The sequence below is a fragment of the Nomascus leucogenys genome, chromosome 14 (genome assembly GCF_006542625.1).
Source record: "Nomascus leucogenys isolate Asia chromosome 14, Asia_NLE_v1, whole genome shotgun sequence".
NCBI lineage: Eukaryota > Metazoa > Chordata > Mammalia > Primates > Hylobatidae > Nomascus > Nomascus leucogenys.
The window spans coordinates 91127839-91143838 of NC_044394.1; the positions used below are offsets into that span (position 1 = coordinate 91127839).

General features: G+C 46.8%; 3 protein-coding genes across 10 annotated transcripts in view; 2 read left to right on the plus strand and 1 right to left on the minus strand.

Annotated features, from left to right (window-relative positions):
- Positions 1-56: 56 nt before the first annotated feature.
- On the plus strand, positions 57-6933 carry METTL23 (methyltransferase like 23). 3 transcript variants are annotated; one of them, XM_030826966.1, is made up of 5 exons: positions 57-399; positions 3248-3352; positions 6037-6274; positions 6352-6436; positions 6574-6933. In XM_030826966.1, the coding sequence occupies exons 2-5, from the start codon at positions 3269-3271 to the stop codon at positions 6737-6739; spliced, it is 573 nt and encodes a 190-aa protein (XP_030682826.1). In that variant the 5' UTR covers positions 57-399; positions 3248-3268; the 3' UTR covers positions 6740-6933. The 3 variants fall into 3 exon arrangements, with proteins under 3 accessions (XP_030682826.1, XP_030682828.1, XP_004090533.1); XM_030826968.1 differs by lacking the exon at positions 3248-3352; XM_004090485.3 differs by lacking the exon at positions 57-399 and having other exon boundaries at positions 3264-3335.
- Positions 6934-7167: 234 nt separating this feature from the next.
- On the minus strand, positions 7168-11020 carry SRSF2 (serine and arginine rich splicing factor 2). Of its 4 annotated transcripts, XR_004033245.1 has the most exons (5): positions 9857-11020; positions 9222-9532; positions 8840-8943; positions 8114-8215; positions 7171-7615 (listed from the first exon to the last, which is right to left on the minus strand). XR_004033245.1 is itself a non-coding variant. In XM_030826963.1 (3 exons), the coding sequence occupies exons 1-2, from the start codon at positions 10216-10218 to the stop codon at positions 9229-9231; spliced, it is 666 nt and encodes a 221-aa protein (XP_030682823.1). In that variant the 5' UTR covers positions 10219-11020; the 3' UTR covers positions 7168-8215; positions 9222-9228. The 4 variants fall into 4 exon arrangements, 1 of the variants encoding a protein (XP_030682823.1); XR_004033244.1 differs by lacking the exon at positions 8840-8943; XR_004033243.1 differs by having other exon boundaries at positions 7181-8215.
- A 48-nt stretch (positions 11021-11068) lies between these two features.
- MFSD11 (major facilitator superfamily domain containing 11) overlaps positions 11069-16000 on the plus strand; it is a 53946-nt gene continuing 49014 nt past the window's right edge. Inside the window, exons 1-5 of one of the 3 annotated variants that reach the window (XM_030826960.1) lie at positions 11069-11471; positions 11950-12005; positions 13947-14054; positions 14957-15036; positions 15165-15261. In XM_030826960.1, coding sequence (XP_030682820.1) covers positions 11376-11471; positions 11950-12005; positions 13947-14054; positions 14957-15036; positions 15165-15261 — 437 coding nt within the window. In that variant the 5' untranslated portion in view covers positions 11069-11375. Of the gene's footprint in view, positions 11472-11949; positions 12006-13946; positions 14055-14916; positions 15037-15164; positions 15262-16000 lie in introns of those variants that run through there. The other 2 variants (XM_030826959.1, XM_030826961.1) reach the window with 2 other exon arrangements.

Below are 16000 nucleotides of genomic sequence, written 5' to 3' on the forward strand. Positions count from 1 at the left end.
GCTGCGTCTCCGCCCCGCCCCGCCCCTCCCGCCCCTCCCGCGCTGCCGCTGTGCCCATCACTTCCGGTCGCGCCAGCCGCCCGTTGCCAGTCCTGCGCGTCTAAGTCTCTTTCGCCTTGTTCCGGGCTTTCTTCGCTCGCAGCGTGGCAGGGTTATCACCAGAGCCGGGCTTTCCCCTTCTTGCCGTCAGGTGCTACAGCCACGTGGCCCGGGGCTTTCCGCTCGCGCAGTCTGGCAGCCCGGAGCCTTACGCGGGCCCCCGCCGGCGCGGGGCCCCACGACGCCCCGCTGGGCGAGCACGATTTCCGCGGACAGGGGGTCCGGGCCCAGCGCTTTCGATTCTCGGAGGAGCCGGGCCCGGGGTCCGACGGCGCCGTCCTGGAGGTCCACGTCCCGCAGGTGCGTGCAGCAGCACCCGCCGGGAGGCGCCTGAGGTCAGGAGCGGTTCTCGGCTGACTCGGCTGGGGCCTTGAGGGACCGGGGGTGCGGACGCTCAGCTGCGCAGCTTTCTGCTTTAGGTTGGCCCCCGGAGCAAAAACGTCGGATAGAAGCCCTTCGGTGCATTAAATGTCTCTCAATAAGAATTTTGGAGACCCTGCCAAGAAGTGACCCTGGGTCACTATGTTGGTCAGGCTGGTCTCGAACTGTAAGCTTAAGTGATCCTGCTGCCTCGGCCTCCCAAAGTGCTAGGATTACAGGCATGAGCCACTGCGCCGGGCCGGCTTTCTCCACATCGAATTTTTCCTGCCAGGAAAGTGACATTCTTTTTTTTTTTTTTTTTTTTTTTTTTGAGATGGAGTCTCGCTCTGTCGCCCAGGCTGGAGTGCAGTGGCGCAATCTCGGCTTACTGCAAGCTCCGCCTCCCGGGTTCACGCCATTCTCCTGCCTCAGCCTCTCCGAGTAGCTGGGACTACAGGCGCCCGCCACCACGCCCAGCCAATTTCTTGTATTTTTAGTAGAGACGGGGTTTCACCGTGGTCTCGATCTCCCGACCTCGTGATCCGCCCGCCTCGGCCTCCCAAAGTACTGGGATTACAAGCGTGAGCCATCACGCCCGGCCAAGTGACATTCTTGACTGACCTCTAATGCTTCTTTTGATCTTGTCCAAGGGTTTCTTGATTCATCCTTACCTCTCACTTTTGTGTGAGTTTTGGGACCAGGGTTTCCAGTTTCATTTGGTGCCCAAAGTGTTTCTTGGGTTGGACCTCGCTTCTTCCTCTAAGCTCACAGCTACCACAAAACTCTCAATAATAATTCTTTTTCTTTTTTTTTTTTTGAGACAGTGTCTCGCTCTGGCACCCAGGCTAGAGCGCAGTGGCGCAATCACAGCTCACTGCAACCTCCAACTCCCGGATTCAAGTGATCCTCCCGCCTGCCTAAGTGCTGGGATTACAGGAGTGAGCCACCATGCCCTGCCTGTCTTCGGTTTTTCAAAGCACTTTCACATTGTCCCATGCTAAAGAAACAGCTTAAGAGAAGTTAAATGGGAGGCGGAGGCGGGAGGATCGCTTGGGACTAGGAGTTCGAGACCATCGTGGGCAATATAGTGATACTACGTCTCTACAAAAAATAGAAAAATTAGTCGGGCATCGCGGCTTGTGCCTGTAGCCCCAGCTACTCCGGAGGCTGAGGTGGGAGGATTGATTGAGCCCAAGAAGTCGAGGCTGCCGTGAGCTATGATCAGGCTACTGCACGCAGGCATGAGCAACAGAGCAAGACCTTGTCAAAAAGAAAAAAAAAAAAGACTGGAGTGGAGGCTATTTCTGATTGTTTCCAAACAGCTTCACTTTTTTTTTTTTTATTTTGACCCGGACGCTCGCTCTATTGTCCAGGCTGGAGTGCAGTGGTGGACTCACTGCAACCTCAACCTCCGGGCTCAAGTTATCCTCCCACCTCAGCCTTTCAAGTAACTTGAGATTACAGGCATCGGCCACCACGCCCAATCTGGCTTCACGGATTTTTTTTTTTTTTTTTTTTTTGGAGATGGAGTCTCCCTCTGTCGCCCAGGCTGGAGTGCAGTGGCACGATCTCAGCTCATTGCAACCTCCGCTCCCGGGTTCAAGTGATTCTCCTGCCTCAGCCTCCCAAGTAGCTGGGATTACAGGCGCCCACCACCATGCCTGGCTAATTTTTGTATTTTTAGTAGAGACAGGGTTTTGCCATGTTGGCCAAGCTGGTCTTGAACTCCTGCCCTCAGGTGATGTACCCGCCTCGGCCTCCCAAAGTGCTGGGATTACAGGCGTGAGCCACCGCGCCCGGCTGGCTTCACGTTTAAATACACTTGAATTTCTTCCTAAATGTAGGGGGTAATGATATTGCCTGTGAGAATAGAAGCCTCTTTCCTTTTGTTTTTTTGAGACGGAGTCTCGCTCTCTCGCCCAGGCTGGAGGGCAGTGGCGCAATCTCTGCTCACTGCAAGCTCCGCCTCCCGGGTTCACGCCATTTTCCTGCCTCAGCCTCACGAGTAACTGGGACTACAGGCGCCCGCCACCACGCCCGGCTGATTTTTATGTATTTTTAGTAGAGACGGGGTTTCACCGCGTTAGCCAGGATGGTCTCGATCTCCTGAGCTCATGATCCACCCACCTCGGCCTCCCAAAGTGCTGGGATTACAGGCGTGACCCACCGCTCCCGGCCTTTTTTTTTTTTTGAAACGTAGTCTCACTCTGTTGCCCAGGCTGGAGCGCAGTGGCACAATCTCGGCTCACTGCAACCTCCGCCTCCCATGTTCAAGCGATTTTCCCGCCTCAGCCTCCTGGAGTCGCTGGGATTACAGGCACATGCCACTACCCCGGCTAATTTTTTGTATTTTTAGTAGGGACAGGGGTCTCACCATGTTAGCCAGGCTGGTCTCAAACTCCTGACCTCAGGTGATCCGCCCACCTCAGCCTCCCAAAGTGCTGGGATTACAGGCGTGAGCCACCGTGCCCGGCCCCTGACTAGAAATATCTTATTTGCTTGCTCGTTGCCTCTCTCTCTACAGTAGGATATGTGCTCAGGGAGAGCTACATCCCCAGTCTAAGAATGATCCCTGATACTGTGACACTAGAAGCACTTGTTGAATAAAGAGTGCTATCAAGAGTTTCTATCACATTGCATTGCAGTTTTATATCCCCAAAGGTCGTGGATTGGTGAACAGGGCTGCCATTTTTGTAATGGATGCCAATGCCTGACAGAAATTGCAGTATAAATGATTCCAACTTCCAGCAGCTAAATTATTTATGGCACACAAAAACATTCTTTTCAGGTCCTGCATCTCCAGTATGGAATGTATGTTTGGCCCTGTGCTGTGGTCCTGGCCCAGTACCTTTGGTTTCACAGAAGATCTCTGCCAGGCAAGGCCATCTTAGAGGTACACATGCCCCTGAAGTTTCCAGAGTTCTGGGTTATGTTCAGATGTGTTAAGTTTACATGTGTATATTGCTTGTTTTTAGCTTTTGTTAAATATTTTTAAATCAGGGGTAATTTAGCTAGTTTGTAAGGTCTGTGAGCTAAGAATGTGGTTTTTTTTTTGTCTTAAGGTACAGAGATTATCCTGGAACTTTTTTTCATTTAAAAAGTGGTTTTTTGGCTGGGCGCGGTGGCTCATGCCTGTAATCCCAGCATTTTGGGAGGCCGAGGCGGGTGCATCATTTGAGGTCAGGAGTTCGAGACCACCCTGGCCAACATGGAGAAACCCCGTCTCTACTAAAAATACAAAAATTAGCCAGGCATGGTGGTGCACGCCTGTAATCCCAGCTACTCGGGAGGTTGAAGCAGGAGAATTGCTTGAACCCCGGAGGCGGAGGTTGCAGTGAGCAAAGATCGCACCATTGCCCTCCGGCCTGGACAACAGAGCGAGACTCCGTCTCAAAAAAAAAAGGTGTTTTTTTTAAAGAAGATACTGGGTGTGATGGCTCACACCTGTAATCCCAGTACTTTGGAAGGTCGAGGTGGGAAGATGACTTGAGCCCAGGAGTTTGATACCAGCCTGGTCAACATAGTGAGACCCTGTCTCTAAGAAAAAAGAAAAAAATGTGACAGAGATGATAGGTGGACCACAAAGCCTAAAATATTGACTCTCTAGCCCTTTAGTTTGCTGACCGCTATTCTAGATGAAGCCCCTGAACTGCCTTCCATGGCCGTGGCAGTCTTTAAGGCCCTTGTTTTAGGTGTCCCAGCAGTGTCATGCAGGCTTTTTATATTCAGGTTGCCGTAACAAAATACCATAAACTGGGTGACTTATAAATAACAGAAATTTATGTCTGTGGCTGGGCACTGTGGCTCATGCCTGTAATCCCAGCACTTTGGGAGGCCAAGGCGGGCAGATTGCCTGAGGTCAGGAGTTCAAGACCAGCCTGGCCAACATGGTGAAACCCCGTCTGTACTATAAATAGAAAAAATTAGCCAGGCCTGGTGGCACATGCCTGTAGTCCCAGCTACTCGGAGGCTGAGGTAGGAGAATCGCTTGAACCCAGGAGGTGGAGGTTGCAGTGAGCTGAGATCGTGCCAGTGCACTCCAGCCTGGGCAACAGAGCGAGACTGCATCTCAAAAAAATAAAAAAAGAAATTTGTCTCTCAGTTCTGGAGGCAGTGAAGTCCCAGGATGAAAGTCCTTACAGGTTCAGTGTCTGGTGAGGGCCAGAATTCTGGTTCAGACAGTGCCCTCTGTATTCTTAAGTGCCTTATAAGTGCCTTAAGAAGCAAAAGCAACTCTCCAGGGCCTTTTATAAGGGCACTTATCGTGAGAACTCTGCCTTTATGTAATTGCCTCCCAAGGCCCACATCAGATGGGTAATTAGGATTTGAACATACGAATTTTGGGTGAACACAAACATTCAGACCGTAGTGTAGCCCTTTCTGTTTTTGGAAATGTTGAGATTAGTGTAAAAATGTATCCCATTCTCTTTCTAACCTCACTACCTGGCCTCAGACTGGTGAAGGCTTAGAAAAACCAATTTTATCACATTTGCAGAAATAGACTTTCACACCATACTTAAGACCAAAGGCTAAATAGACAAACCAGAAGCTTAATATTAACATCCCACTCTTAACTTTTACTACACCAAGTAAATGAAATTGGCACACACCTCTGGCCCTAGTTGTGATTGCTAGGCACTCAATAATTCAATCTCTGTGTCCTTTCTTGAACTGGAAAATGGGAAGCTTGTGTTTATGCTAATACTTATGAAGGCATTCCCTGGTATTATTTCTTAGTGTCTGCATGCCACTTTGAAGGCCCAACTGGAAAATCTTTACTAGAAAGCCATCTTGCAGACCTGTTAGGTTTTAGCTACAGAAAAGCAATCAACTACAGAACATGCTAACAGAAGTGAAAATTAGGCTGAGTGCTGTGGCTCATGCCTGTAATCCCAGCACTTTGGGAGACTGAGACTGGCGAATCACTTGAGGTCAGGAGTTCAAGACCGGCCTGGCCAACATGGTGAAACCCAGTCCCTACTAAAAAATACAAAATACTAGCCGAGTGGCTGGGCATGGTGGCTCACGCCTGTAATCCTAGCACTTTGGGAGGCTGAGACAGGTGGATCACCTGAGGTCGGGAGTTTGAGACCAGCCTGACCAACATGGAGAAACCCCATCTCTACTAAAGAAATACAAAATTAGCTGGGCTTGGTGGTGCATGCCTGTAATCCCAGCTACTTGGGAGGCTGAGGCAGAATTGCTTGAACACGGGAGGCGGGGGTTGCAGCAAGCCAAGATTGTACTATTGTACTCCAGCCTGGGCAACAAGAGCCAAACACTCTATCTCAAAGAAACAAACAAAAAAAACCTGGGCTTGGTGGCCAGCTACTCAGGGAGGCTGAGGCAGGAGAATCACTGGAACCTGGGAAGCAGAGGTTGCAGTGAGCTGAGATTGCACCACTGCACTCTAGCCTGGGGAACAGAGCAACACTCCGTCTCAAAAAAATCAAAACAAACCCAGACTGACTCTATGCTTATTTAGAAATGCAAGAATATAATGAAAAAGTACTAAAATTCCCAATTATTTGCAGTTCCAAATATAATTGTGAAATGCCATCTTTTGTAACTTATTAGATTGGAGCTGGAGTGAGCCTTCCAGGAATTTTGGCTGCCAAATGTGGTGCAGAAGTAATACTGTCAGACAGCTCAGAACTGCCTCACTGTCTGGAAGTCTGTCGGCAAAGCTGCCAAATGAATAACCTGCCACATCTGCAGGTGGTAGGACTAACATGGGGTCATGTATCTTGGGATCTTCTGGCTCTACCACCACAAGATATTATCCTTGCATCTGATGTGTTCTTTGAACCAGAAGGTAAGCTTTTTTAGCTCAATAGTACATTTGGCCAGTGATGCTGTATGAAAGTCTATTCATAAGTCCTTTCTCCTCAGATTTTGAAGACATTTTAGCTACAATGTATTTTTTGATGCACAAGAACCCCAAGGTCCAATTGTGGTCTACTTATCAAGTTAGAAGGCAAGTATGGATAACCCTTACTTTTGTAACTTAAGCCTTACTCTACCCTACCCATGCAATACATAATTTAATATATCTGAAGCAAAACAGAAAAGGCATGATTTTAAAAGAACAATTTATTTTATTTTTTTTTTAAGTGCTGACTGGTCACTTGAAGCTTTACTCTACAAATGGGATATGAAATGTGTCCATATTCCTCTTGAGTCTTTTGATGCAGACAAAGAAGATATAGCAGAATCTACCCTTCCAGGAAGACATACAGTTGAAATGCTGGTCATTTCCTTTGCAAAGGACAGTCTCTGAATTATACCTACAACCTGTTCTGGGACAATGTCAATACTAATGAGCGACCCGGCACACAAACTGTGAGCAGACCACTTCAGCTTGAGAATGCAGTGGGTCTGGAGATGGTCAAGTCCGTTTGCCTTAGATTTTGGTGTCAGCTAGACAACACTTAACTCATATGAAACAAAAATTAAAATACGTATTACAAGTACTTGGATTGTTCCTTAGTCATTAAATAGGATATAAATTAGGTTGAGAAGGGGGTACCACAACCTCAAGAAAAGTGCCACCTTAAAGCACTGCTTTTAGGGGTTTCAACTGGCATTTCCACTTTAACTTAGGAAATGATAGGCACTAAATATTCTACTTCCATATATGCAGTCAGCCACAATCAGAAAATTGCATAGGTCCTTCAAATAAATGGGGGAAAAAAAGACCAAGACATATTCTGAGAAAAGCTAACACCAAGAAAATGTTTTAATTAAACTACAGAAACAATGGTTATAATACAGAATATTCATAAGCAAAAAGATACACCATGTTATAAGTACTTACAAAGTTACAACCATTTGCTTTCTTAACATTTTCCATGTTAAGTTCTTACATGTAGATATGATCAGATTTACCATTTTTAGGGGGAAGAGGGAAAAAAAGGTGTATTTATCATCAGCTAGATGTGCTCACTGTATGCTCCGTTATTTATATGCAAGGCCCGGGTGACTGGAAGTGCAGTTGTCAGGCATTTTAATAAACTGGACAGCCATTTGTTTCTGCACGACAAGGCATCTTTACACAGGAGCAATCGGGAGAAAACAGGAAACAGCCAAGCACTCTGCACTGCAACACGCCACCTTAACAGCTAACCAGCATTACTCAACTGCTACACAACTGCGCCTAGTGCACAAAAATACATAAGAGAAGAGATTAGAATTGTGTTTGATAAACAATCCTTTCAAAAAATCAAGTCTTTTCACCTGAAAAGTCTTTATACAAATTTGGGTTCAGATTACCATTTAGATCTGAAGGTAAATAACATATACAAATTTACACCAACTTTTGTAGGTTTTTAATTTTAAGGAATGAAGGCAATGCTGAGTCAATCTCTTGACAGCTTTAGGCTGTGTGTAATGGCTGCACACGTTTTCCTTAAAAGTCAGGAGGCCACAAATTAGGTTACCCATCTGTTTAATTTCAAACAAAAAAAGTCAGCACTATATAACAAAATGAAATTTTACCTCAAATATCCAAATCCAATAATGAAATCTGAAGTCGTTCACCTCACTAAATTACAAGAAATTTGAATAACAGCAACAAAATGGCACATAAAATGAAGTTTGCCAACTGAGGCAAAGCTTAAACAAGTAAAAAGTTAGACAAATGTTACAAAATAACCTTTTCAATAGCCAGTTGCTTGTTCCAAGGACTCTTCTTCGATGGACTGAGTATGTGGTCCTTTTTCCCCAAGTCCTCCGTTTACACTGCTTGCCGATACATCTAGGTTTGAAAAGAAAGAAGTTCAGCTTACCTTCCATTAAAGCGCACGTGGTTTCAGTTTCAGGCATGTACTTATTAAGGCTCTGGTCAAACCAGTAGGGTACAGAAATGTTCCACCCAGCCATGTTTTTAAAAGGCCCAATTAGGAAAATTTCACAAAGGCTACCATCAGCATGTACAAGTTTGAATTTACGTATTCCTGGCCAAATAACCAAGGTGAAGAAAGGTAAGGGGAAGAAAAAAAAAAAGAAAAAAAAAAAAAAAAAAAGGGCTGTATCCAAACAAAAACAACTCGAAATCAGAGAATTGGTCTATATTTCATTAAGATAAATTGTTTCAAACGAAACATTTGGTAATTGAGAATACCACTTTAATATCTGAGCTACTTAGGGCCCTTTCCTTTTTAAAAAATAGGACCAAACAATTTAAGAGTTAAAGACACACTATCCTTTCCCCACCCAGCGCAATACCTGTAACTTTCTTTTGGGGTTCCAAATGTTCACTGCTGCTTATTGCAATTCTTTTGCCACATCCATTAGAATATGAAGTCCCAGTCAGTACAACAATAGTTGAACTGATCGTTTCTCTAAGAGGATAGTGCATCTTTAACATTTAAAGACAAACCTGCTCCAATACACGCCCACAGAAACTGGTCCCTGGAGGATCAGCCAAATCAGTTAAAATCTGCAATACTGGCCAATATTCTTTTATCAAACAGGAGACCGCAGCTTTAAAGGGGGAAAATGCAGACGTTGGATAAAAACAGCAAGAAATAGTCATTTTCATTAATAGGTCTCAAACAGTTCATGAAACAGCCATTATTATCTAAGCTTCATACACATCCTTTCTGCAGACCCCTCTCTTCAGTATTACTCCCAAAGGTGAGTAACCTCCGAGCAGCACTCCTAACCACAGGAGTCATTCTTACATTAACACGACTCAAAAAGACCTACCCCAAATCCCATTTATGAATTAGGGTTATGTGCCTCGGATCCCCAGACATTACCATTTTCTTAAGAGGACACCGCTCCTTCCTCTTCGGGAGACTTGGGGGGACTCTTCGATCGCGACCTGGATTTGGATTCCCTCTTGGACACCGGAGGAGGACTCCTGGACCGAGATCGGGACCTGGACCGCGAGCGAGATCTGGACACCGACGAGGACTTGGACTTGGACCTTCGCGCGGATCTGGACTTGGAGGTCGACCGAGAGCGAGAGCGAGTGCGGGACCGAGACTTGGAGCGGCTGTAGCGAGATCGGCTGCGAGACCTGGAACGGCTCCGACTCCGGGATCGGCTGCGGCGACGCCGCCTAGGGCTGCAGGCGGGACGAGCAGAGCACCGCGGGGTGAATTCCAGGCAGCGCGGCCCGCCCCGGCCGCCATTATCTCGCCGCCAGACGCCATTTCCCAGTCGCGAGGCGGGGTCCTCCGCCCCGCCCCGCCCACACCCCGGCCACTCCCGGGTCGCAGACGGCGGAAGCTCGCGGGGCGGCCGGAGGGTCGCGAGGCGCGGCGAGCACCCCCCACCCCAGCCCCGTCCGGGCCCGCACCACGTGCTTCGCCGCGGACCTTTGTGAGGTCGCCCGGGCCCTCCCGCGCGCCCCGCCCCGCCTCCCGCGGTCCCCTCAGTCCCCGTTTACCTGCGGCTCCGGCGTCCGTAGCCACCGCCCCCGTACCTGCGGGGTGGCGGTCCCCGGCGGCTGTGGTGTGAGTCCGGGGGGCGGCCGTAGCGCGCCATTTGCACCCGCAGCTCGCGGCCGTCCAGCACGGCCCCGTCCATGGCATCCATAGCGTCCTCGGCGTCGCGCTTGTCGTGGAAGCGAACGAAGGCGAAGCCGCGGGACTCCTTGGTGTAGCGGTCCCGCGGGATGTACACGTCGCCGACGCGCCCGTACTTCTCGAAGACGCGCCTCAGCGTGTCGGGCGAGGTGCGGTAGGTCAGGTTGTCCACCTTGAGGGAGGTCATACCCTCCACATCGGGAGGGGGGCGGCCGTAGCTCATGGCTCTGAGTGGCGGCCCGGAGCCCCGCGAACTGGCGCCGGCTTCCTCAGCTCCGGGCGGTGCGACGCCGCGCCTCTTAGGCAGTTGCCTTCCGCGTGGGTACACTGGGGAAGGCCTTGGCGGAGTAGAGCACAGACGAGCTCCGCAGGCGAGCGCACCTGAGTAGCAACTGGGCGGGCAGCCAGCCTCTGCGCCCGTTTATATCGCTCCTCACAAAATGGCGCCCGCGCCACCCGGAAATGAAATCTTCTGATTGGCCCACCGCGCCTCGCTTTGTAACGTCCCTGCCGCGCGCCCCGCCCCTACCCGAAGCGCCTGCGCACAGCCCGGCGGGCGGGCCAAAAAGCGCGGAGTCACGGCTGGAGGGAGGGGGAGCGGAATTAGCGGGCAGTTGGAAAGCCCGCGAAACGCTTTTTCCGCCTGGGAAGCCGGACGATCGCGATTGAGCAGGAGGAAGAGGAGGTGCTCCCCATCTGGGCCCCACCTTTTTTTCATGCCAATACTCCAAGTTCACGCCCCTTTTTGGCTCACTCCTCAGCCCCGTCTCGGTCTGAAGAGTGCTTCTGCCCTCATTTGCCTCTCCCTGTGACCCCGGCCCCCTCAGACCCCGCTGCGTCGTCTCTCGGCCCCGTCCAGCAGTTCCTGACTGCTCTTCGCCGGAGTCCGCTTCCCAACCCCCTTTCGTCAGAGCCCGAGAGCTCAGTCGGCTCTGCGTCCTGGCGGTGGGGACTCCGCGGAGCGCTTGCGCGTGCCAGGCCACCCGGAACTATCTTTCCCAGCGGGCTGAGCGGCCGGCGCCGCAGTGAGTCAGGCCGGGAGGGCGGGGCCGCGCCGGTTGCTGCGGCTCGCCCTTGGCCCTTTTAATCCCCTTCGTGGGCCCCTCAACCTGGAGCGGATACGTTCTTGGGGCTTCTCCGGGGGTTGTGCTCTTCCGCACTCGGATCGCTTCTTAGGAATATCCTAACTGCCGGTGGGAAGAACTTCGCCCTAAACCTGGGATTCCGATCCAGGAACTGGAAGTTGACAGCTTGGCTGCCTGGCTCCTGCATCTGCCTTTTCCACTCACCATCTCATTTCTTTCTCCAGGATTGTCAGTGGCTTCGCTCCGAGGAGAGCTGACTGCCCTGGGCTGCTGCCTCCGGCAGAGCTGAGCCAAAATGTCCCCGGAATCTAAAAAGCTTTTCAACATCATTATTTTAGGAGTTGCCTTTATGTTTATGTTCACTGCCTTTCAAACTTGTGGAAATGTGGCGGTGAGTTGGCATCTGTCTTCCCTCCTTTGAAGTGCCCATCATAATGCATTCCAGAAATGAAAATAAACGTTAATTATATCTAATAGCGCGCTTTAATTGCATCTTTTATTTTTCCCACCCAGGCTTCCTCATTTCTTATGATTAGGTTTGATTTCTTGAGTCAGACATTTCTCATGGGGGTGTTAAGCCTTATCGTTTAATCTGATTTGATTAGGGGTTTGGATGTTAACCTAGTTATTTTATTTCTTGTCTGTATTAAGCGCTTCCTTAGTACTTGGATGGTTACAGCTGGGTAACCATCCATTGGTTTGCCTTCTGCAGTTCTGTTGTCCTTTTTCTTTTCTCATAATGGACTTCAGTATTAAGTATATTGTGAACTTTTACTTTATTCTCTTGCTGAGTACTTGGAGTCACACTTCCCAAGGGTGGGAGGGAGGCTGCAAAACGTTTTCGTTGATTAGTTTTATCTTCCACACAGCAAACTGTCATCAGGAGCTTAAATAGCACAGATTTTCACGGCAGTGGATATACCAGGTATTGTACCGTATGATTGATTTTGCTTTATATTTGACAGTAGTTGCTTAAATCTCATCAGAATCACCAGCAATAGAATATTGTGATGGAATAAGTGGTGATTGCATTTTCTCCTCTCGGTACCTAGACTGAGAGAACGTAATAGAATAAAGCTGATGAGTTTAGGTTTCCTGTGGAATTAGACACCAGGTTTGAAATCCTGACTTTACAAGGTATTTATTGCATTGTTGTCTTAGGCAAGCGTTTCCATGAGCCCAATTTCCTAGCTCAGACAGTGCATGGCATTGAATAAGCACTCTAGTATTGTCAGGATTAGAATTCCCAGTCCTAAACAAAAGATGTTGTGATTCTTGAAACATTTGGTGCTTCTGTTTTTGTAATTTTCTGACGATTAATATACGTATGTCAGGAGCTTTTAGATTTTTGTTAAGGTGTTTAGTCCCAATTTTACAGATGGGTAAAATGAAAAGACCTTCACAAGTCACTAGAACCTTGTGATTGGAGCTGAGAATGTAATATGTACAGGTATATATACACAAACAGGTTTTTCTTTTTTAAAATCAGATTTGTTAATAGACAAATGAAAATTGCCTGTTATTTATTGTGTACAACATGTTTTGAAATATGTGCCATGGAATGGCTACATTGAGCTATAGAAACAGTTTCTTAATTTTTCTAGAGTTAGAGATTGGATCATGGCATCCCCCGGCCCCCCCCACAAACCCGTAACTCATACTTGGTTTTTTTTTTCCCTATCCTAAGCCTTGTATGTAATATTTGAGAATGAAGGGATGTTACTGTTCATTTTTCTAAGTGACTAGTAGCACAGCTTTTTCTACTTTTTTGTCTTCATGTGTATTCTAAAGAACAAAGGCGGCCGGGCGCGGTGGCTCACGCCTGTAATCCCAGCACTTTGGGAGGCGGAAGTGGGCGGATCACGAGGTCAGGAGATCTAGACCATCCTGGCTAACACGGTGAAACCCTGTCTGTACCAAAAATAAAAAAAAAAAAAAAAATTAGCCAGGCGTGGTGGTGGGCGCCTGTAATCCCAGCTACTCAGGAGGCTGAGGCAGGAGAATGGCGTGAACCCGGGACGGGGAGCTTGCAGTGAGCAGAGATTGTGCCACTGGACTCCAGCCTGGGCAACAGAGCGAGGCTCCGTCTCAAAAAAAAAAAAAAAAAAACAAATGCAAAAACACATTTGATATTTGAGAGATTCATAAAAGCCAAAGAATAATTTACTTTGGATTTATGAATAGTGTCTAGTAAATGAATTCAGGGCCTTTGAAATGGTTTTAATCACACTTCGTACAAGACATATGTACTAGGGCTGGGTCAATAGTAACTGAGTAATAATGTTCAACTGAGACCATTAGGTTGAGTTAAATAAATTCTGGCTTAAGCAAGTTGTAGCTCTGTGCTTGTTATTTATAGCAGAGAAATGTCATGAAGCTGCCAGAGTTGTAGGCTAAGTTTGTAGGGCAGATTGGTGGACTAGGGCCTCTGGAGTCATGCAATCCTGGCTCAACATTCACCAGCCACCCAGCTGGACTTTTGGCAAATTACTTAACCCCACTGTATTTCCTTTTTCTTTTCTTTAACATGAGGATAATAACAATATCTTCCTCCTACTGCTGTTAGGATTAGAAGAGAAAATATGTATAAGGTACTTGGCACAGTTCTGTTACTATGACTTACCAGTATGTAAAAAATGTATTGTTGTAGGCAGACTGATCCCAAGGCACAGTTGGTGGGCTTCAATATTTTGTACAAATGAAAACTTTTATATGGTATTGAATTTAATGATATAACTATCATGAATTCTGACTAAAGAATATGAGTGTTTATTGTAAAATCTATAAACAAATGGATTTTAAACAGTGGCACAGCATACAAGGGCTTTGTTCTTTTTTTTTTTCCGTTTGTGTATTATGTGTGCAGCATGGCTATTATCTATGGAGTGTTCTCTGCTTCAAATTTGATTACACCATCAGTGGTTGCCATTGTAGGACCTCAACTCTCTATGTTTGCCAGTGGTTTATTTTACAGGTAAGTAGTGTAATCTTGCACTTATTTAATTAGAACACTTTTCAGGATCTTTCAAGTAGATAGTAAACTTTTCACAATAATTTATAGACTTGGACTGAATAGAATATAGGTGGTATTTTAGGAATTTTGGCTCAGTACTTGTTGCTCAGGGATATCATATTCTAATGTGATAGGATGTGTCTATATCTGCTTTTGGTTTACTGTTAATAAAAATAGTATCCAAAAGTCTCTATGAGGGTTGGAAAGAACATTCTATGAAATAATCTTATTTCTGCCAGTTGACTGAAAATAAGTGGGGATTCAAATGTAATAACTAAATCTTTCTCTGAACTCTAGAGCTATAGTTCCATGATGTGCTAAGCTTTTGGCAAAGAACACCGCAAACCTGTAAAATGTCTGATTTTACAAATCTGAAATAATAAATTATGCGCCAGGCACAGTGGCTCACACCTGTAAATCCCAACACTTTGGGAGGCCGAGGTATTGCTTGAGCCCAGGATCACTTGGGTCCAGGAGTTCGAGACCAGCCTGGGCAACGTGGTGAAACCCTTGTCTCTACCAAAAATAAAAAAAAAATTAGCCAGGTGTGGTGGCACATGCCTGTAGTCCCAGCTACTTTCCAGGCTGAGGTGGGAGGATGGCTTGAGCCCAGGAGGTAGAGGTTGCAGTGAGCTGTGATGGTGCCACTGCACTCCAGCCTAGGCAATGGAGTGAGACCCTGTCTCAAAAATATTAATTAAGAAATGAGAAAGTTGATTGTGTCCCTTTTTTCAAAACTGGAGCGATGCTTTATAGGTTGAGTTTTAAAAGAAGAGAATGTCAGAACTGATTCCTAGAAGGCATAATTGGCATTCTATTTCAGGTATCGTCTGACTATAATACCTTGACCTGTTATATTTTAGCATGTACATTGCCGTTTTTATCCAGCCTTTCCCATGGTCCTTCTACACAGCCTCTGTTTTCATTGGAATTGCTGCTGCTGGTAAGCATTTTGATTTTTAACTTCTCTGCTTTATTTTCTGGGGCCTATCTAAGGGTATTATTTATGTGTTTATTATGTAACTCTAAATGAATTTCTTTCCCTTGATAAACTTTTGGGTTGAATTTTAGTGCTTTGGACAGCACAAGGAAACTGCCTGACAATAAATTCGGATGAGCACACCATTGGGAGAAACAGTGGAATTTTCTGGGCACTTCTGCAGTCTAGGTAATTATCCTTTTGAAGTTCAGTCTTTTTCTTTCTTTTTTTTTTCTGTCATACCATTTTTTAGGTCTTTAGTTGACAATTTGGATCTTCCATGTTATGTGACTTAAGTTCTAGTTAAATGTGAGATGATTCCAATTTTATAGAATTACTTGTAATGATGGCTGGGTATGGTGGCTCAGTAGCTACTCAGGACTATTTATACCAATACTGAATATAGCATACTAACTTTTTTTTTTTTTTTTATGAGACAGTGTCTCACACTGTCACCTGGGCTGGAGTGCAATGGCACGATCTCGGCTCACTGCAATCTCTGCCTCCCGGACTCAAGCAATTCTCCTGCCTTAGCCTCCTGAGTAGCTGGGATTACAGGCGCCCACCACCACACCCGGCTAATTTTTTTTGTATTTTTAGTAGAGACGGAGTTTCACTGTGTTGGCCAGGCTGGTCTTGAACTCCTGACCTCGTGATCTGCCCGCCTTGGGCTTCCTGTGTTGGGATTACAGGCGTGAACCACCGTGCCTGGCCTTAACATTTTTCTTAAGAAGAAAGCAAAACAGCTATTCTGCTCTTGACTGTTGGATTTCTGGAATCTCTCCTGAGGAATCACCCTCATGAATCACGCCTAAAATTTTGGCCTTGACAAGGCTTAACAAATGCAAATGTTACATTTTAAAGGGTTGTATATTAAGAAACTAGTGTGTAAGTGAATGATTCTTCAGGAAAGTATGCTAAAGACAGT